The sequence below is a fragment of the Lepisma saccharinum genome, chromosome 2 (assembly GCF_977018435.1).
Source record: "Lepisma saccharinum chromosome 2, izLepSacc3.1, whole genome shotgun sequence".
In the NCBI taxonomy this organism is placed as follows: domain Eukaryota; kingdom Metazoa; phylum Arthropoda; class Insecta; order Zygentoma; family Lepismatidae; genus Lepisma; species Lepisma saccharinum.
This window is the reverse complement of record NC_139230.1, coordinates 5719776-5743198: the sequence shown is the minus strand read 5'-3', so window position 1 is coordinate 5743198 and position 23423 is coordinate 5719776. Positions and strand designations below refer to the sequence as shown.

The 23423-nt window shown below is 35.7% G+C and overlaps 2 protein-coding genes across 3 annotated transcripts in view; one reads left to right on the top strand and one right to left on the bottom strand.

The window, feature by feature from the left end:
* The window catches only part of lgs (BCL9 domain-containing protein legless), a 106020-nt gene extending 95740 nt beyond the window's left edge, over window positions 1-10280 (bottom strand). For both annotated transcript variants that reach the window (XM_083116987.1, XM_083116988.1), the window contains exon 1: window positions 9979-10280. In XM_083116987.1, coding sequence (XP_082973113.1) covers window positions 9979-10003 — 25 coding nt within the window. In that variant the 5' untranslated portion in view covers window positions 10004-10280. The remainder of the gene's footprint in view (window positions 1-9978) is intronic.
* Window positions 10281-10311: 31 nt separating this feature from the next.
* On the top strand, window positions 10312-22778 carry LOC145983891 (microtubule-associated protein 1 light chain 3 alpha-like). The gene is made up of 3 exons (XM_083116989.1): window positions 10312-10657; window positions 12119-12281; window positions 21819-22778. The coding sequence occupies exons 1-3, from the start codon at window positions 10621-10623 to the stop codon at window positions 21979-21981; spliced, it is 363 nt and encodes a 120-aa protein (XP_082973115.1). The 5' UTR covers window positions 10312-10620; the 3' UTR covers window positions 21982-22778.
* The last annotated feature ends 645 nt before the right edge of the window (window positions 22779-23423 follow it).

Sequence of the window (23423 nt, the reverse complement as noted above, 5' to 3'; positions counted from 1 at the left end):
TGATAGTATTAGACGATGGTGCAAACAATTCATGATTGCAAATTGCAAACAATTCAATGTACACAACCCCATACAGCTGAGTACATGCGGGCCCTTTGCATCACTTCAGGTGAGAGATCTTGGACCACTCCCCGTACAGCCCTGGCCTTGAATGTACCGACTTTCATCTCTTTGTTTAACTGAAGAGGTTTCTGGCAGGACAAGGATTTGACAGCTACCCTGCGGTAGAGATAGTTCCAGTCTTTGCTGTCAGACACATATGCCATGGGCATACAAAATTTAGTGCCATGCTACGACACATGCCAGAACAACGGTGGTTATTATGCCGAAAATTAGGTTAGGACTCACTGTTACTAATGCAATAAATTACAACTGATATTCTTGTTTTATTTATGCCTAATCGGTAGGGACCTTGATATATTTTTTTTAAAAATTGGTGTATTTTCTTATTTTTTATTTTTTACTATACGGTGTTATTTTTCCCAAAATTCACATTTTCATTTTGGTGCATTTTCTGGCAAATATATGAAATTATACCTTCATGGTGTATTTAAACTACTGTTTCAAATTGTAAGTCACATGGCTTACGCGTCTTCGCGAGAGTTCGATATCTTGAAAGTTATTTTGGGAAAGTTATTTTCCATACCCCTTTATTAATTTTAATGTAAGGATTTTAGATAATGGAATTTTGGCGTGGAGTTAGGGCCCCACACATTCTTGTTAACGGCTGAAGGTGGGGGTGATGTGATCAGCACCACACTCCTGGCTACCTTTATCCCTCAAAGTTTTCTCAAGGTACCAGCTTCATATGATGCTGGGTGGGCGCCGGAGCAGTTTGAATAGGTGGAAAACATCCCAGTTCTCCCCCGCAGGGGATCGACCCCGGGTCTCTCGCATAGTAGTCAGATGCCCTAACGACTGAGCTCCATTATTACTAGCCAATAGTGCGCACTTAGATTGGTAATTCAAAACATATCTCAAATACTGAAGATGTGACTCCCGTGTGACGGTAGATATGCACTCGATGTCCTGCTAGAACCCTGCCACTTTTCTCTGTGATGCAAATGGTTTTGATAGAAGTTGAAAAAATTAGGGGAAATAAATAATTTAATGTGGTTGTCGGATTTTCCACGTACGTATAACTCTATAGTTTACTCTTGAGTAAAATGTTGGAAAACTTGCATGTTCTATGTACACAAACAAGGCCTAGAAAAGACAAGGATGTTGGATTTCATGGAATTTTTCGTTGTTTTAGGACATTTCTTAAAAAAAAACCACTAAAAACGCCAACAATTCGCATTTTTTGCCAAATTCGTATTATTTCGATATTTAGAACCGGCGAAAAATTTGTCCAGAGATCACTGCACATTCCTAAACATAATTTCGCAGGAATTATAATTTTTCATGGTTTTGGCGCTTGCGAAAAATTGGAAATTACTTTCTGGCCACCCTCGTATAAATCAGTAGATGGAAAGTGAAAATTTAGCAGGGCTGGCAAAGAAAAGTCAATTCCTGAAGGAACTGATTTGCTGTTATAAATGAATGATTCGAGTAAATATGATATTAAAATATTTACGTATTTATTATTAGTATTTTATTTCATAATATTGGACATTAACTTCACTCAGTGAGAGATTTAAGACTTACGTATTTATTATTAGTATTTTATTTCATAATATTGGACATTAACTTCACTCAGTGAGAGATTTAAGACTATCTCTCACGAGATGAAACAGACAGGACAGAGAGTGGCGTTAATTTCATTGCAATACTAGTGTTGCAGTAAATTTGAGGTTGGGAGCATGCACTTGCCAATTTTTATAACGTTCACCAATGCAGTTTTTTTTGTACTTTATCGTGATAGTATTCAATATATATCCCGTATGGTTGGATTCTTCTTGATATCTAAGAATATTGCAATGTCATTGTAAACGTATGTTAACTTGTGCGAAACCAGTAATACGTCAGGATGATGAAAGAAAACCTTCGTAAGCACTGCTACATTCAATAAGGTGAAGTGAGCCAGAAGAGTAATAAAATTCCAGCAGCATATTTGCAGTCTAAAGCTCTTCTTGTTTATGCATGCGATTTTTGTTGGATGTTGCAGTCCATGCAATTTCTGTCGCATGTTGTAGTGAGATACTTTGTCGTGGTAATATTCGACAAAAATCATATGTATCAATGGAACCTATTTGTTTCCATGTTCCTTCAGTTTGCCCAACAAAATGCCTTACTACGACGTCCGACAACTATCGGATGGCGCCACCTGCTCTTATCCCCTCCATCTGTTGACAAGTCCCCTTACTACTCCCATACGGACAAGAGAAAAATGATAATTCAATGCATTTTCCACGTAATATTTAGAGGCTTAACCTTTACTCCTCCGATGATACCAACCATATGGTATCATCAGAGTAAGGTCCATATGGTATCATGGTGCTGATTACGAAATGAATGTGCTTTTTGGACCTTCATACTCTTATGTTTGGGTGGAAACTCTGACACAGGTCTGGAGCAAGCCTGGGAAATTCATATTGATGACCAACCTTCCCCCTCTACCCCCTCTCCGCAATATATCCATGACACATTTCCGAACAGAGTTTCACATTTTGGCTCATTATTCAACTTGTATGACACCCAGGAACATGAAACATGTTTCAATCTCTTTGGAAACGTCCATTCTTTGAAGAGAATACTAAGGTTTGCGCCTTCTCCCCAAAACAGCGGGAGAAGAGAAGGTAAACTCCAGATTTTTATGTTGTTTTTTTTTCATTGAAATTCGGTAGTCGCTCACCCAAACCCCCTTTCCTCGGTTCGGCGTTCTGAATTGTACACGGTTGCATGCTCTGATGTTTTAGCTGCAAAACAAAACTTATCCGAAGTAGATTGCTCCCATAGTGCCCAAGTTATAACAATTTTCCTCCAAAAATGCAAATTACCTATTTTTCGTAAAAAACAGTTTCACATTTTGGCTTATTATTCAACTTGTATTGCACCCAAGAACATGAAACATGTTTCATTCTCTTGAGAAGTGTCCATTCTTTGAAAACAATGTAGCAAACTCCAGATTTTTGTTATTTCCACTGAAATTCGGGGGTCGCACCCCCCCCCCCCAAAAAAAACCCTTCCTCGGTTCGGCGTTCTGAATTGTACACGGTTGCATGCTATGATGTTTTATCTACAAAACATATCCGAAGTAGATTGCTTCCTTAGTGCCCGAGTTATAACAATTTTCCTCCAAAAATGCAAATTACCTATTTTTCCTATTTTTCGTAAAAAAAAATCACATTTTGTCTTATTATTCAACTTGTATGGCACCCAAGAACATAAAACATGTTTCATTCTCTTGAGAAATGTCCATTCTTGGAAAAGAATACTAAAGTTCGCACCTTCTCCACAAAATAGTGGGAGAAGAGGGGGCAAACTCCAGATTTTTGTTTTTTCCATTGAAATTCGGGGGACGTGCCCCCAAGCCCTCCTTTTTCGATCCGGTGTTCTAAATTGTACACCGTTGCATGCGCTGATGTTCTAGCTGCAAAACAAAAGTTATCCGAAGTAGATTGCTCCCATAGTGCCAGAGTTATAACAATTTTCGTCAAAAGAGTGTTCGAAGTCAATGAAGACAAAATTCCCTGACATTTCCCTGACATTTTTTGACACCTCAAATTCCCTGACTTTTCCCGGTTTTCCAGGTCTGTCGCCACCCTGTTAATGTTTAGTAAACACCATTCATACAAATTACAGTCACGGACATTGCCACATCGTAACGATTCAATTGAAAGTCTATGTATTCATTACAACCCGGCAGTGTACATGACTGTACAATAAATAGCATCCAAAATACTGGGAATAGCAGCACTAAGTTTCTAGTGTTGTTGTGTAATTCAAAGCTAATATAGCTTTTAGAAAAATTAAAGGAGGGGGGGGGGGGTTCAACAACACCCTTTGTCTAACTTTTAGTCTGCTTGGGTTGGCACGCAAGTTAGTCATCTCAATCTTCTACCAACTTACTTCCATTTGAAATATTATTTTATCACAAAAAAAAATACGAACATACTTTAAAAATAGTAAAAACATGTAATCTATGAGCTCATCAAAATAATCAATCACTACACATACACTATGAATGGCAGAGCATGTGTGGTAGATGCCAAAAAATGCAAATTTTATTTCCATAATAAACACTAAATAAAAAAAAAATCTTGTCAACACAGTTCCTTACCATCTACCAGGGGTAGAAAAATAAGAGGGCACCCAGTCACCAAAGTGTCTAAAAATTTTCAAATTCAGCTCAATTCTTTTTAATATTCTTAGTTTGCTTCTGGATTTCTTTTTAAAATAGTGATTACAGTAGTGTTTCTTAATTTTTGTGTGTTTTCTGCATCACACATATCATTAAATCAGAAGAATAAACATGACGTTATAATTTATTATAAATTATTGCACTGTTGCTAGTAGAATTTTAAAATCTGCAGTGTTATGGTAGAGTTGGCCATGCATTAAAATGTATTGCATAGTTATTCATGTGATTATCAGTAAAGTCATCTACATAAGAGTTCTGTAGGAAGACACAAGAATGAATTATTTTTAATCCAACATTGTATTAATTAATAAATCAGATGCTTTACTCTCACATATCAAAATGTGTAAGTCTATCTTAATTGGATTCATGGCTTTCTAAAACTGTATTTGAAAAATAAAATGGTAAATTTCTCGTATCGGACAACGGATTTCTTCAAATTTACAGGAGAAATTACTTACCGAATGCAGTTTCTTTAGACTTGTGGAAGTTCGGGGAAGTGTTTTCTCGCATCGTTCATTGAATTTTGCCGGTAAATCATCTATTTTTCGATATAAATGTGTGACCGATGCACGAAAGCTCTTGCATCCATTTACTTCCAGGTGGATGTAGCCTGTGTGTGATGACCTAATCCCGGTCAGTGTTTCCAAACAAGTGTTTTTGTAACTGAAGAAGGTACGTTTCCGCATATGGTTTGTGGGGTTGTGTGTCAATGGTTCGTGGGGCTGTGTCAATGGTTCATGGGGTTATGTGTCAATGGTTAGTGGGGCTATGCATCAATGGTTCGTGGGGCTATGCGAGAATGGTGTGTGGGGCTACGCATATTTTTTTTCTAAACCAATTTTTAACTATTGTAACCTATAGTGACCCTACCTAACCTTACCGGAAATGGTTCGTGGGGCTATGCGTCAATGGTTTGTGAGGCTACGTAGGTATTTTTGGGTGCAGTGGGGTGGAAACACTGCATGCCGAGTACGATAGTGAAACTGTGACTGCCATTTTGCATGTTACCGAAGGCAAAAAGAAACGAAGAAAACTTACTCGATATTTTGCAAATAGAGCTTATTTCCATGAAATAAGCGAAATGCCACCTTCAGCAATGTTTCTCAATGTAGAATACGTAAGTACGAATATTCAAATTAAATGAACTAGCAAATTTCAGTCGTTTGTCTGATACACAAGAAATTTACCAAATAAAATATATATATTTTTTAAAAATGCTGGGTCCTGAAAAAAGAGGCTGGCATCTGATATCTTTTTAGTTTGTCTACCGCTGTCATATATTACTTTCATTTTTCAATTGAAGAATAAATATGTTAGGGCAAAGTGAAATTTTATGTCAACCGATTTTCTGCTACAGTCTTAGCATGGATGTATGTTTTGTTCTTTCATCACAATTACTCAATCTCATGAACACAGTCACTTTGCACTTATCTACATGGCTCAGGCTCTGATGGTAAAATTCTGACTTCATCATGAATCAATGTTTACACATGCCTTTTAGGATACACTGAACATGTTTTCTGATTACTTACTGTACAAAAGCAGCAGAAAGATTCCTCTGTTGCACTGTCTACTGAAGACTGATTTTAAAATTATTTTAAGGTTTGATAGTTCAAATTCTGTTCACTGTGCTTGATGAAATTTAACTGAAAGAATGCTTCTAAAGTGCTCCAAGTGCAATAAAGGTGTGTGTGTGGAGAAAACAAGCACCAAAATCAGACACATATGACACAGAGTAAGACAAGTGCTTTTCTCTTAGAACTTTCAAGCATCAAAATGGACTTGTAACTTTATGTTTAAAGGACTACATAGATTGCATCTAAAGTAGTCCGGAGCAAGTGTGGACAGAAAAACACATATTTGTGTTTTAAAGATATTAACTTTATAGAGTATTTTTACATTGAACGTAAAAGTTACCACCCTGTAAAATGTCATACTACATACAGGAAAGTATATTAACCTTCAACTACAGTTGTGACATCTCACGGACCAGAGTGTTCCTTTTGCTTGTTACCCTGCCAGTAGTTTTGACCTTGAGGCTACCTCTCTTTCAGTACCTTCCTCAACTTCAGTGTGCTGTGAAAGGTTGCATTATCTGCTTCTGTGGTGTTCTATTTATATACTGCGGTCCCGCGGACTGTGTTTGAGGGGTTAAAATCATCGATGATTTATTACGATCAATAGACAAAAGAATTGCAGATTTTTTATTTGTGGCATATACTGAATAGAGAGAATGAATGTTAAACAATAACTAAGGACTAAATTCACGTTGATTAGCTGTGTGTAAATACTCAGTTAAGAGATTTTTGGATTGGTGTATTTGTTTTGCTTAACACTAGAAGCGCCAAGCCGGTCATTTTGGCCGTTTTTCAAATTGCAGTTTCTGCTTTGTACAAAAACCTTTTTCTTCGTGCGTTGAAATTTTTTGAATTTTCCTAAAATTTGCAGTACATTATTACTGCTACGCGTTATTTACAAACAAAATAATACCAATGGAAATATTTGTGTTTCTACCTAGAAGCGCCGTTGCCGGTCATTTTGACCGCTAATGTATTTCAATGGAAAACCACATCTCGATTGGAACGTTGCACTTACAGTTTCCATCCCTATTCTTCCTTCATCTTTTGGACTCGCCCATATATGTTGGCGTATTGTCGAAGTTGATAAGAAGGAGAATGTGAAGACTCAGTTTCGTTTGAACACTGCAGTTTGTAAGCATGTTATCTGGACAATGTGTCCAGCTGAAAATCTGACAAGTTGACGAACAATTGCTTCCTTCGAAAGTGAGGTGTAGATTTACAGAGTACATGCCAAACAAACCAGAAACATTTTGTATAAAATTTTGGATGCCACATACATGTGCAATGCCTTTCCATAAACTTGGGAAAGATGAATCAAGGAATGATAATGTTACTGTACCTGAAAATGTTGTATTGAGAATTACTTCACCTTATCTAAATGCGGGTAGAAATGTAAATACTGACAATTATTTCACATCGCTAAAACTCGCTGAGAAGCTAAAGGAGAAGAAGACAAGCCTAATTGCACTATGAAGAAAAATAGAAAGGGGATTCCTAATTAAATTGTGAACATTAGAACACAAGTGTATGAAACATGTTTGCTAAAAAAGGGGGACATTACATTGTGTGCATACCAAGCTAAACCAAACAAAAATGTTCTACTCCTAAGCTCCGTGCATTCAGATGTAGAAGTAGATTTGCAAAGCCAGAAGAAACTACCAGAACCAATCAAGTATTACAACAAAACTAAATGTGGTGTTGATGTTGTTGATCAAATGGCACGCAAATATTCAGTCCGTGCTCCATCACGTAGATGGCCGGTACATGTGTTTTACAATATCTTAGATCTGGCAGCAATAAATGCATGGGTAGTTTACAAGGAGTCACGGGGAGAAACTTTACGAGACATAACTTTTTGATAGAATTAGCTGAGGAACTGAGAGAAGGACATTTGAATGCAAAGCCCAATAAAATATTGTCAACATCAATATCACATGCATGGAATGTAAGTGGGTCTGTTTCCAAAAAGAGGTACCAATGCCAGGTGGCATTGTGCAATGAAAACAAAACAAGTGACATTTGTTCAATGTGCAACAAATACGTTTATGGAAAATGTTTCTGGTGTAGAAAAGGTACTGAAATGCAAAAAATGTAATATGTGAAATTTCATGACTAACTTATTTCCTTTAAGAGAATATATATATATATCTATTGTTGTAATTAGTGCATGGACAATAAAAATCGCCGGGTTTCATGATATTTTTGTATTTTTTCCAAAATATTTTGTTTTATTAGTAATAAGATGATTATTGGCAATATCCATTTTGAGAAATGGTCAATTTTTAAATACCGGTCATTTTGACCGGAGGTGGCACTTCTAGGTAGTAAAAAATCCTGGCGCTTCTAGTGTTAAACTCACAATATAAACAAAATATTTTTTTGAGGGAAGTTAAAAAATAATGTTTCGCTCTCAAAACTACGTAATTGTTTTCAGTGAATAACAAAGCATGACATCATTTAAAATATGTCTTGATATATTTATATTCCTTTTTTCCATAGAGGTCCTGTGGACTGCACGACTGTGTTAGTGCCCAAAATGTTCACGACTGTGGTTAAAGGTTAATATCTATTCTCAGCATCTTTCAAGTAATAGAATTAACTCTATGACTGATCCAGCACTACCCTGGTATTTGACATAATTGTGGCATCACATGTAGGCAGGAATGAGAGAATCTGTTCAGCACTGCCAACTGGAATTACATCAAGGTTGAGGAAATTTTAGTAGAATGGAATTTCGTATCCAAAATTATTCATGTAAATACTAGTTTTAAAATGTTATTACAAATTACATTCAATATACAAATTGTTCTGTGTGTGATATACGGACTTCCAGTAGGCTAACACCAATAGCATCCCATATAAAATTTCATTGTTTTTTGCACCTCAAAAAATCAACTTTTCTTTCTTTCCATCATGTATGAAGTACAAATACAAAATAACATGCTTCTTATCATCATACTGAAATACATGTTCTTGTTTAGGTTTAGTTTTTAGAACTTTTGTAATGTATTTTGCTTAGGTTTTGTTTTTAGAACTTTTGTAATGTATTTTGCTAAGTACTTTGGGGTTGAACGATACATTCACCCCATGGCAGTTATGGGGTTAAGGACAGTGGCCTAGTTCTATTCAATCACACTATGAATGCAAGCATGATTCTAACAAAATAATCCTTCTATAGACTGAACTTGATTAAATTAGTGCATGCATCAAGCTGTCTAATGCTATTTAATCTTAAGTTTTGTTTACTTTGATTGCAAACTTCACCCCTAAAATTTTGATATAAACATGTTTATTTGAACTACCACAAGATTTTATAGTTAGTATCCCTGTAAATGAACACCTGGGACACTATACGGTGGCATCAATGTGGAAAAACAAAGACACCAACACACACACTGTGCATACAACAGAGAAATGTCTCTGAAGCATGCTGCAGCTGATAATGCAAAGTTTCTTATCCATCCTGTCATATATTAAAATACCACAGATATATATGCGTGCGACCACATAAACGCCAGTAATACGTGGTACGAGTAAAAGAGATGCTGTCACAAAATATGGACAGATAAACAATTTTATAGTGTACCAAAACAACTCTTCATAATACAATGTTAACACATGACCATTATTTACAAAAGACCAAAGTCGCAGCAGTACTATTATTCTGTCCCTTGTGAATTATGTACAGAATGGGCTGTTTTGCTTTGGATTAATTTATTTCATATCGAAAATCTTGACTAATGAATATAGACGTTTAGCTCGTATTAGCTGTTGGGAGACTCCGAAGAGGGGAATGTCCGTAAAGATCTTGCAAACATTTTCTTACCTTGTCTGCCGCTTCTTTTATTTATATAGCACTTAATGAAAACCTGTAATTGTATAGGGCACTGTGCGCCAGCATTAATTAACACAACTTCATCTTTAAAATATATATTTGGTGTGATTGAATGTATCTTGTTGACTTTTTTGTGTACTGCACATGGCGTGCCTACCAACAAGACATCACAAAATTCACTATTCTGAACTCTGTATTATCACGTCCAGTAAGTTGAAGAACGTAGTAAAGATACAGGGCTTTGAACCAAGGACACATACCTTGGGGTTTACCCTTTCTTGGCATCTTCTTGAAAATATCATCAGGATATTTTCAGCTTTCTTCGCGGGGCACTGTCAGCAGCCTCCATCTTGAAATTACTTATTATTAGCCCATGTGACAACCATCTAAAATCTGATTGGTCCGTACAGCCATGGTGGTTTATAGCGGACTATTGAGGTAAAAAGATCACACGTAATTTTGGATCATACTCAGTTTTAAATATTAATCAAGGTTATCATTAAGACCTTGAATGTATAAACCTATAACTGAATACGTTCGTTATGGTGGCTCTTCTTAAACTGCAAGCAACATTTGCGAAGAGCAGACTGGTGTCTGGAACTACTAATAACAAATCACAGTGATTGTAATCCGTGAAATGATTGGTGGCAAATCGTAAGATATTAAAAGGACCGGAAAACACGACCAATAAAATCCAATCTTTTAATCCATGATAGATACTTTTTGCATTCAACAACTACTGCCTTGAAGATATCCAAACAAATTGCTTGTAAACAAATAAAGAGAGGCGCGAGCAATGGTCGTGTGTTGTGACGCATGAGTTCAACGTATCAGCTGAGTATCACTGAAACGTCTGTACAATCCGTGTACGAGAACAAGTGGAATTCTTATGCTTTCGAACTATGTCAGAAAAATCGTTCAAAGAAAAAAGGACTTTTGGTAAGAACTCTAAGCGATAGGATGTAAGAATAAGTTAATAAAATAGAAGAACTAGTTCAATGTGTGTGTCATAGTAAACTTTGAAAGTTTCATTGGTGACTTCGCAATTGCGCATGAAAGTGTAATGGTTTGTAATAAAGAAATAAAAGAACAGCAAAAAGAGAGTCCAATAATACGTATGTTTTTCTTTACAAAATGATGTTAGTGGTCATTTAAAAGTCTCTAACGTATTATAAAAATACATATCTCTTAAGGATTCTTCTTTGAATAGGAAAAATGAAATTAAAGAATCATCACAGAGTTGAAATTGCAATATGTATACCTAAAAGTTTGAATGGAAAAATAAGCATAATCTTTTAGATATGTGATAATCAAGGTGTATTGTTGTGTATAGCGAATGTGTTGTGGAATGCAATGTAAAAAAATATATAAAAATCTTAAATAACCACAACGCCATAATTGGGCGCATATTTTCCATATATTGAAAATTCATGAAGTTAGTCAGCAATTGTGGAAATATCTTTCGGTTTGTAGGTACCGTGATTAAATTGTGTTAATTATAGAAAAGAACCAATGGCTATTGTTTCGTATGTTATATGCATTCTGTAACTAGACAATGTAATGTGCCATTATGTTTCATGTATCTTCCTATGTTGAGTAACTTTTTCCCATCATGAAAAAGAAAAAAGGCCCAACTTTGACATTATGCATACCCCTCTTCTACATCACATGAATTTGCTACATGCACATGCTTTAGAGATATAATGAATACTTACTGCATGTTTCTTCCAGAATGATGTTTCTCTCCCCTATATTTTTGTATACCTGTTTTACAATGAGCTGTCATTCATCAACTGTTGCCTAGGTAATGAGCTGGTGCTGCCATCTTCAAAACATTTAGTGTTTTGCATTTTCTGTGTGTGTGTCAATAGTATAAATTTGTTTGCTTAATGTATTCCTCCTATTTTGTGTACTTGTCCCATGTGAAAATGCTTTATGTATGCATAATGACAATTAATCTTAGGTGGGTAGGTTAGGCAAGTTCAGTTTGATTACCTCTTACTTCTTATTTACATATATCAAGCATGTTTTAATTTGAAAGTGCAACTAGAGGAGATGGAATATGAGAATGATAACTTTCACAATTTTCTTTTCAGTATGAGAATTGTGCACAATTACAATAAGATAAGCAGAAAATTGCAGTAAGAATGTACAAATTAGCAAGAAAACACATCTGCTCATGTTTTGTAGGCATCCACAGTTGTCTACATACATTATGAGACCCTGTGTTTCCAGTGAATGGAGCAGGTTACAAGGCACCCGATAGAGGACAATGTCCCCTATATATTGTGTAATTGTTAGCATTTTTGTTTGATATGTGTATGGTTGGGATTTGTATTCACAGGATTTTTGTGTAAAGTACTATTTCTATGCTTATGTGATTTATTCCTCCCTTCATAGCTCAAAGAGTTCAGGATGTTGAACAGATACGTGCCAAGCATCCGAATAAGATACCAGTGATCATTGAAAGATTCCGTGGAGAGAAACAGTTACCATTGATAGACAGATGTAAGTTTTTAGTTCCCGACCATCTCACAGTAATGGAGTTGGTAAAAATCATCAGGTAAGTTTTAATTATTATTAGCTTCATATTTTATTATTATTATTACTGTTGATATTATTACTATTCACTTAAAATTATTTTCCTATGCAACATGCTGGGTAGAGCTGTTACTTGTTGTTGTCCAGAGTAAAAAAGAAAATACAGAGCAAAATAAAGCTCTATGTTTTGCAAGCTTCTCATATGAATTTTCAATGAAGAAAATGAGGAGGCTGGTGGATTTTCTTTTCTTATCATGTATTACTGATAGTTAGGGATGTGAAGTTTTTATTTTAACGATAACACCGAAGAGTTGAGGAAAGCATAATAAAGTGTTTAAAAGTATTTGGGTAGTTGAAGGATGCAAGTTTTCAGTGTATCAGAATCATGAAATAATGTGAATTGTGACATTTTTCAGAATAACCCCGAATTTTGCACTTTAACTCGAAAAAAACTGTGAATTATGCAATATAAACTAGCAATAACACTTCTTCTGTTCAAATTAGAGGTACCTGAAGTGCTATGAGTTCTGTCATTTCTAGTCTAGTTGATAAAAGTTCAATTGAAAACAGATTGTCACGCTTCATTTATTGCAGTTTGGCATAGACATGACTAACAGTGTTTTGACCTCGTCCTGAAATAAAATCTACTGCGGGGATCTTCCCAGAAAAGAGGCTTAGGAACGGAAAATTGTTCATTGAGAAATACCTCTTGTGTTGCGGGGGAGGTGATTAGAGGTGTGGATGTCTCCAGAAAGCGGTATTTTGAGGTCAGAGGGGGATTTGGGTTTGGCATTGTAGGAAAATTTCAGTCTGAATCTCTGAGGCTGCGTGGTTTGTGCATTGTCATGCATTTATTTTGGTACCAGTTGTATAAGCTGGAGACACATTAAACTCGTTTATTTTCAAATAAAAATCATTTCTACTTACCTCATATGCATTCCGGAACATTTTTCAAGCTGGGGATCACTTTTTTTCCATGACAAAAGCGTTATTTTTAACATTATAATCATTTATTGGTCGTTGCTAATTCGGCGGGCAAATCTTGACTCACGTTGTCTATCGTTAGCTGATATGCAGTATCGTCACGATAGCCCCACTATCCATTCACGGGGTCGAGGTATGCCTACGAGGTTGGGTTAGGCCTGTTAGGTTAGGTTCCATTAGCACTCATTACACCCCTAAATATGTGCTTCATCATCTAAAAAATTCCTCAGTACGTTCAATTATGCATATCCGGACAACATCGGTTTTTCTCAATTTACTCCTTCAGGAAATTTTTCCTCGCCTTGGGATCTATCGTACAACGTAGATGCATGAATGACGAAAAATACCTTACTTACAGGCCAAATAAGTTGCACGATTCGAAGAAAAAAAATCCCCAGCTTCAGAAGGTCCTCAAGAATGCAATTCCGTAAGTACTTTCTTGTCTTTTCTCCTGTAAATTTGAAGAATTCCGTCTCCGACTTATACAATCGTTACCTTTATTTTGCCTTCTGTTGCTGTATTTAGCAGCATGCCAAAGTCAGCAGTAAATGCATTGGTTTCTTCAGAAGAACTTTATGCTTCAGATAGAAGTACATTATTTTGTAAATACTGCAATTGCAAAATAGCATAGCAGTGAAAGGTTCCGTGGTTAATCCTAATGGAAATGAGAGGCAGAAAGAGAAGAAAAGTAAAGCGAGTGAAACAAAGTGGCAACTTTCTGTCATGAAGGCTCCGAGAAGTCTAAATGAAGGAAAGAAGACAAGGAGTAAATGGCACTTCAAAATGTGGAAGCCTTTGTTAAAGCAATCATTCCATTATTTGGGGTGAGTAAAAAAAAACTGCTTTCTGTTTAGATGTGTGTCTTGTACAGAAAGTGTTGTGAGTAAGTACTATGAATATTTACTACATGTGGAAAACTATCAATGTTATTGTAGACTGAAAAGTTGGATTGTTGTTTTAAGTCCAGCTTATGCACAGATAGGCTAATTGGGACTGGATCTACAGTTTAAAGTGGGATCCAAAACACTGCAATGTGCCTCCAGCTCCACCTGGTATCGAACACAGGACCCCTTGATTAAAAGGCGATGGCGTAAACTAAATAATGATTTTAAGAAAACAATTTCTGAAACTTTTATTCTGTGAGAGTGAAAATTCGAAATATGATTGTGTTCAAAAATTTGGGTGGTATCCATCAATAAATATTCCATATTTAGTGCCCAATGAGATGAAATAGTTTTCCAAAGCCAAGATGAAATAGTTTTCCAAAGCCAAGAAATTTGGTTATTTCTCACAAAGCTAAGTCTTAAATTTATCTATTTTGTCATTAAAATTAAAATTTGTCTCAATTTTCCAGAACTAAAGCAATGTGAATGTCTTAAGCATAGAAGTAACAGTAAAATCGCATGTAAAAATAACACTAATTATAAATTAATAACACCGAATTTTGCACTAAACCGCAAAAAAACAACAACACCAAATTGCAGTAAAATATAACATCGAAATTTAGGGGAAAATAAAACTTAAACATTACATACCTATGCTTACATAGGGCTCTGTAATATTTCAGTATGTTGCTATCAAGTTGATATTCAAAAATTGTGAAGGATCAGTGATGTTGATAATATCATTGGTATGCCCATGAAAGGGGGGGGGGGCATAACTACCCGGTCCTCTTTTGGCCCAGCATTTCTTTAAGGTCGTACTAAAGGCAATTTTGTGGTAATTTTCGATAACAGATGGCAGCACCGTTTGCAATGGCAACCGAGGGCCATGTTGCCAGATCTCCGCGTAATCAAAGCAGATATATACAGGTTGGTCGATAAGGGTACTCAATGTGAGATGAAGCCATATTGGTTAGAGGTGAGTTAGTGGATTAAAAAGAAATAGTAGTAAATCAGGGAAATTGATATAATCATGAGATTTTAGTTATACCGTGCGTTCATTTCGATCTGCAGACGAGAGATCGGGAGAAGCGTGGCGGGCGGCGCTGACGGAGATGCCGACATTTGCGGCCTGTAATCCCCGCTTATTTTTATAGACATATGCAGATATTTATATAAATATTGCAAAACGATCACTAACCTGTGTTATAACATGCAAAAGTTCTTCTGTAATTCATCCAAGTTCTGCTCTTATATACACAAATAAATACGCTATAGAAACGATGTTAAGAGCCACAGATAATAAAACATTTTAATCATAGTTTTGACCAGTAACGTCCTGTTTAAGTTTATATCCTTGAAAGAGTTTTGTGGCCATGGGAATCGTTTGGAGGTTTCGAATGTGCAACACTGTATCAGGATTACACTGAAGACGAAACTGATAAAAGTGAATGGTTTTCGTGAGCTTCCTTGCAATCCGAAATATCCGAGCTCGAGTTTTTTGTTCCTTCGCGACTAGATGAAGACAGAGTTGTAAATATAGTGGCGAGCAATGTAAACCAAGAGCGTGTTAATTTCGTACTGTGCGCAAGAGTGTTATTCTTGGTTACTTGCAGTTACTTGTTTGTGTTATTGTAGTGTGTATGTGTGACGTGTCAGTGAGACGATTGGAATGCCAGCCGCAAGATTCACGTTAGAACAAAGATTTTTTTATGTATGACACGTACCTACGTGAAAACAAACTCGTGTCGAGACGTGTGTAGGTAATTTGTACAGAAATTCCCATGCGTTTCAACTCCACACAGAGATACGGTTAGACATCTTGTCCTTAAATTACGAGAAACTGTATCGTTAAATTTTAAAACACCTAAGCAAAAACGACGGATTCTAACCGAAGCAAAACTCGATGATATTGGTGCAGCATTAGAACGTTCTCCAAACAAACCTCTACGCCGTGTTTCACAAGAGGTGGGCGTGTCAAAATCATCGGCACATACATTCACTAAGCTACTAAAATTAAAACCATACTCTTATAACACAGGTTAGTGCTCGTTTTGCAATATTTATATAAATGTCTGCATATGTCCATAAAAATAAGCGGGCATTTCAGGCCGCAAATGTCGGCATCTCCGTCAGTGCCGCCCGCCACGCTTCTCCCGATCTCTCGGCTGCAGATCGAAATGGACGCACGGTATGTTCTTATTAGAGAAATAAGCAATATATCATCAGTGGAAGGTAGTAATAGTCGAAATATTAATATAAAATCCGTTGTTTTATATTAAGTATTTTTTAATATTTAGAACGCAGAGAAGAAAATGCAATAATAAGTGTAGTTAAATATTAATATAAAATCCGTTGTATTATATTCAGTATTTATCTTAATATATAGAAGGCAGAGAAGAAAATACAATTATAAGTGTAGCTAATTCAAACATGAAACTGGCCAAGTGAGGACAGTAATTGAAATAATTGAAAACATTTTGTGAATTCGTTTGAAACAAATGCTGCGTTGACTCAGGCACATATCCAAGGGGGGCCTCGAGCCCCCCCGAAAGTTTTCGGTTTACACTAGATAAAATGGGTCTTTTTGGTTTCTTGTGTGTGTGAAATAAAATAATGTGACGAAAATTTAAGAAGAGAAATAATTATCGAGCAAGGTAAATTTTCTATAACCCTGTAATTGATAATAACTGGACTGATGTGCTCACGGAGGAAAATTTAAATACAAAACTAAATCTATTCACAAAGACAATAAAATATCATTTTGAAGTAGCATTTCCATACAAAACATACAAACAACCCCTTAATCAAACCAATTCAACTTCCTGGATAACTGAAGGCATAAAAAAATCATGTGAAACAAAAAGAAAATTATATAAAGAAATCCAGGAAAACAAGAATCCCATACTTAAAGACCACTACAAAAGATATGTAAATATCCTCAGGAAGGTAATAAACAATGCGAAGAAATTAGCCATTGCAGATAAATTAAACAAATCTGCAAATAAATCAAAGAAAGTATGGGAAATTGTTAATGATGAAACTGGCAAGAAAAAAAAAGAACGTGAGTGAAAAAATAGAAATAATGTCCGATGGAGAGAAAATATGCAATCCCCATGATGTAACACAAATTTTTAATACATATTTTGTGAACGTTCCCAATACCGTAAATAAAAATGCAGTAATCTCTACACCTACATTACGAACATATTTAAGCAGTCCCCGAAACATAAGCACTATGTTTCTCACGCCAGTAACTCAGGGAGAAGTCGAGAAAGTAATTATAAATTTAAAAAGTAAGTATTCATCAGGGCCAGATGAATTTCCAAGTTCTCTACTCAGAAAATGTACGAATAGTATTTTATAATCACTAGTAAGTATTTGCAACACATCTTTAGAAACAGGTATTTTTCCTAGTGAGTACAAAATGGCAAAAGTGAGACCATTATTCAAGAAAGGCAACAAAGAGCAATACTCAAACTATAGGCCAATCTCTCTTTTGTTGGTTTTCTCTAAAGTAATAGAGAAAATTATGCTAAATAGATTAGTAACTTTCTTAGAAAAATACAAAATTTTATCCAAACATCAATTTGGATACCAAAAAAGTAAATCAATATCAGAAGCTATTTTCGAATTTACAAATAACATACTAAAATCGACAGACAAAAAATGCATGTGTATGGATTATTTTTAGATTTTACTAGATAAAGTGGACCATTATGGAATCGGGGGTTTAGCAAAAAAAGGTTTACTTTTTATTTAAAAGACAGATGTCAGTATGTAGATATTAACAAAATCAAATCAGACAAATTGTTCCTCAAGACGGGTGTACCGCAAGGATCAATTCTAGGACCAGTTTTATTTTTACTTTACATAAATAATCTTCCAGAAACTTTATCAGAGTCTCAAACAATACTTTTTGCAGATGATACAAATATCATAGTAAAAAGCCTGGAACATGAGCAACTTCAAAAGAATTCCGTTTTAACAACGACACAACTAAACACATGACTAAACAACAACAAGCTTTCCCTGAATGTTAATAAAACAGTTCTAATAAATTTTAATCCAGTAAAACAAACAAAAAACTTAAATGTAATTATTAACAATGAAGTCATCAAAGAAAGTAATGCAATAAAATTCTTAGGAGTATGGATAGACACAAACCTGCCTTGGGACATGCAAATTACTATTTTAACTCAAAAGTTAAGGAGGCTCTGCTACATGATGAGAATTCTAAGAAATGTCTTATCTGTAAATGATTTAAGGACACATGGGGAGACTGGGGCATAGCAATCCCCTAGGGCAAAGTAATCCCTCGAAGAAAATGCACGCACTTTATGGTGCTGCTTCCAAGCGGGAAACACGTCAACTGCAGAGCAGCCATCGTGAGTGTGTTGTAGCAGATGAGTGTTGTGGAACGTGGGCTGTGAACAAAAAGTGGTGAAAAAAAAAAATGTTTTTTGGCATGTCTGAACTAAGGTAAGCAGTTTACAATATCGTGTATTGTTAACTGCGTTATTGACTGAGTCTGCTGGTTGAAGCTTGTTGTGAGAGGGCAAAATATGAACGCTATACACATATGAATTCTTCTGTTCTCGGAGTGCTCTTTGATGGTGAGAATGACCGCTGGTATCAACCCTGGTGTGGGGCAAAGCGATCCTTGAAAACGAAGGATGGATCAAGTGCATTGGATGCAAACAATGGACACACGAAAAATGTGCTGCTGTGGAGTGATAGTGCTTATACTTGTGACTTTTGCCTTGAAAATTAGGCTAAGTACACTTATAAATTACCAACTTGTATTTCGTTAAAACAAATATTTCTTTGTTTTTATTTTTTTTCATATAAACCTGCTTCATATTTTCTTCTCTGAATGACACTTGTTTTCTTCAACATGTTTGTAAGTTACTTACTTTTAATACATTTACTTTTTATTAATAAAATTAATTAATTCTATACTTAAAATCGTATTTGATAACAACATTTTGAAAAGGGATCACTTTGCCCCGAACCCAGGGCAAAGTGATCCTTTTGCATCACCTTACTTTTGGCCAAATCACTTCTTAAATACACAATGAAATCACTTCAAACATATATTAATGTAAAAACAAATGTTGTGGTATCAACTGTGTTAAGTTTCAATGTATTCATCGCCATACAGTGTTCTGTAGGAAGGGTCAAAGCTTAGGGGGATCACGCTGCCCCGGTCTCCCCTATATTTTGGACAGATTCAACCTGTACTTATATATGGTATCTCTTTCTGGGACAATTCACCCAAAATGCAGAAAATTTTTATTTAGCAAAAACGGATATTAAAAATTATGAAAAATGTATCCCTCTAAAGCCCAACGAAACAAATTTTCAATGAATTTCAAATATTACCTCTTCCATGTTTGTACATATTAGAAACCTTGTACTTTATTCATACAAATTCTGAAATCTTCTCAAGAAATCTGGACATACACAAATACAGCACTCATAAGCATAACTCCCTCGACCTTTCTACTGTACGCACATCCAAAACACATAATGGTCTAGGATTTCAAGGTGTAAAACTTATAACAAATTGCCAGAGGAATTCAAGAATCATAATCCAACTAAATGTAAAATGACAGTAAAGAGCTTGCTAATGAAGTATTTGTTTTGTAGCCCAAGATCATATTTTTCATTAATAAACATAACCTTGATTTTTCTTCTCATCAATAGACATAACCTTGATTTTTCTTCTATTTTTTATGTTATTTTATACTCTTTTTATACTTTTTAATATGCATAAATATGTACTTTGTACTCAAAATTATACATGTAATTGACCTATCCCATATCATAGTGCTATTTGTACTTATATTATCAAGTGAATGGAAATAAATAAATCTAAATTAAATAAAAGATGTTGCAAAATTTCTGTGAGCGACCATGTGTCTTCTATTTCCTCATTTTGTGGGATTTGAACTTAACAATTTTATTGTTAATCAACAGAATCGCAAAGTATGGTATGAATGTCAAATATTGCCCTTTTATTATATTTAAAGGTGTGGATGATGGGGCTCCCACATAGCTAAATGGTGTAAGCGATCCTGGGTTTGGTTCCTGGTAGGAGCCCCAAAAATGATGGCGTTGACCCAGCATCATAACAATTGGGGAGCTACTTGAAAAGAAGAGGTGGTGGGCTCTGGTTTTGAAAGCCTGAAAACAGCAGTGATGGGACTTGATGCACTGACCATGCATCACCCAATGAGAAAGCTGCTTGGCAGTCAGAGTATTGTCGTGCGATGACATCTTTCAAGGTGTGAATGATAATGTACATCAGTGGCGTATGCTGGGTTCAAAACCTGGGCTATATCTTCATACCATAAATGTTCAAATGCGAGGCTCATTTTTGTTCAATTTCTTGGATTTTGAAGTGATGCAAGTGCGGATCCACAGGGGGAGGTGATAGGGTCGATCGCCCCTCCCAACTACCAGGCTTTTGGATATATTATGCCTAATATTTTTGAAGACTCAAATATTCTGTCTTTTATCACCAAGTTTAACAGGCTAGATAATATTTTTTAAAATTTGATTTAAATCAGCTTTGTGTTCAAGCCACGCTAATCGGAACTGCACTTAGAGTTTAAAGTCATATTTCATTAGAATATTATTACACATGCATAGTACAGAGCATTCCCTGACATTCGCTACGAGATTTGGCGGCAAGCGGTCCAGCATGAGCGCTTGTCTTTCCCGGCGAACGGGGTCCGCGACATTCACACTCTACAGTCTCCTTCTTTTCGCTCTCTTTCCCTTTCTGTTGACGTTGAAGACTGACACTGGTATAATCCTCCCTTGGAATTTGTGTTGTGTCATGTCCGTGTGTTGAAGATTGTGGCTTAATATGGCACCACAAAAGTTTACATTACAACATAGGATTTATCTTGTTGAATATTATTTCGGAAAGAGGAATTGTGGAGAAGTGTGACGACGTTTTGCAATGAAATTTCCTGGTGTTCCCGTTCCACATAGGACACTATATTAAACCTCGTAAAAAGGTTTAGAGTAACAGGGTCAGTTCTGAATAAAAGTGGAAAGAAAAACCCATGTGTACTTACTAAGGAAAAACTCGATGAGATAGGACAAAGGTTAGAACAGTCTCCTCGGAAATCTATCCGCCGCCTCTCACAAGAAACGGGTGTTTCAAAAACCCTCTAGGTCCCCTGATTCGTCAGCCTGTGATTTTTATTTATGGGGAAATCTAAAAAATAAAGTATACAAAGACAATCTGCACACCATCCGTGAGTTAAAAGAGAGTATTGTACGAGAAATCGGGAGAATTACAGTAGACGAACTTGCACGTGTAAATGCCAATTTCCTTTGGAGATGCCAGGAATGTGTTGCAGCAGAGCGACATAATTTTCAACACCTTCTGTAGTCAAGGTTATGAATATGAAAACTGTAATTTTAATAGCTGACTACCGACTGTTGCGGACCCCGTTCACCGGGAAAGACGAGCGCTGACGCCGGGCTGCTTGCCGCCAAGTCTCGTAGCGAATGTCAGGGAATGCTCTGTACAGTGCTGTTATTTTGAAAATCCTGTGAAAATATTCAAGTCTGTTTAAATGTTGATTGCAATTTTGCTAATCGATGCATTTTGTTTATTTTTCAATTTCCCATGTCAGTTTATTTTAGCCACATACTCTTTACTCATATTTTAGGAGAAGATTACAGCTACATCCCAATCAAGCATTTTTTCTTCTTGTGAACCAGCGCAGCATGGCAAGTGTGTCCATGACTATGTTAGATGTATATCAGCGAGAAAATGATGAAGATGGTTTCCTATACATGGTTTATGCATCACAAGAAGTCTTTGGCAAATGATGTTCTGCATAATGGCACTTTTTTTTTATGAGAAATATTTTGATGTATGGAGGTAATTATTTTTGTGTCCAGCATAATGGATGGTAAGCCAACTAGAGAAAATTATACTGTAAGATGAAAGCTAATTTTATATTAAATTGCTCAGCTAGTGTAGTACATTGAACTGAAGATATTTGCAAACGAATTTTTGCACAAAATAGTGAGTAAACAACAAATCTAATAGTGTTGTTGTTGTTAATATATTGTGAATACAGTTTTTTAAGCTTCAGTGTTTTGCAAACATGTTGTGTAATCTATTAGAGTATGTTGTTGAAATGATTCCAATTACCTTGGATATACTGTTGTAAAGTACCGTGATTTTACATGGTGATCTATGTGAACAAATTAGTTATGTGTAACTTGTGCTCTAGAAGTTTCTAACAACTTATATGTACCATAACCAATATCTGTATGGTGTGTGTTTTTGTTATATTTTTCAGTAGTGTTGTTTAGCTTCTACAGCAAATCCAGCACAGTGAAATTGTTGTGTTTAAATGCTTGAATATGAAGTGAAGTAAATTAAGGTGTGATTAAATAAATGCCTGCTGAAGCAGCACATTTACAAAAAGTGACCTTAATTCATACTCCATAAAGAAAAAAGACTGGTAAGGCATAAGCCTTTATTGCTCCCTGCTCTATAATATGTAAGTACACATTTTTTTGTACTGGAACAAAATGTTTTGTTTTTTATGTTTCAAGAACTAAATTTTCTTGTTTACGGAAAGGGAGTTTTATTAGCACATTAATAAAAGTTTCTCAATCAACACAATTTCTTTTACTGCAGTATCCCCCTCCCCAAAAGAAAAGATACACTTAAGTGAATTACTAGCTTTAATTCCGGTGGCAAAAAGTTTGGAAAAAGTTAGTAATTTGCTTGTGTGCATTTATTATACTACCTCATCTTTTATTCTGCAAGCAAGGAAGTTAGTCTAGTTTTGCAAAATTGCATTTGGCACTAAAATGGCACTATGGGTACAAATATTGTACTGCTGGTGGCAAATATAATGCAGCAGGTAAATTATCTATCGCCATTTTCATTATCTTTTCTTTCATGTCCAGTGTTCTTCTTACAAGATGAAATTTTATTGTAGCAGGAACCAAAGTTCCTGCTTCAGTGACACTTTTTCACTTCTTGAAACTAAAATTCTGTGAAGCAAAAAGAATGAAAATGTCTATGGAAATGTGCCTACTATTGTCTTTGCAAGCTTATTTATGGTGTCACACTTGAGAGTACCTGATGTACTTAATGAATTGAAGTCTGGAATGTTTGGTCACTAATTTAGACAATGGAGCAACAGTCATTTAATTATGCTTGCTTTATTTAGAGTTGAAAACTAATATAACAAATACACTACTTGTACGTACATAGTGGTGGCCTCCCCGATGGCGCAGTGGTAGCGTCG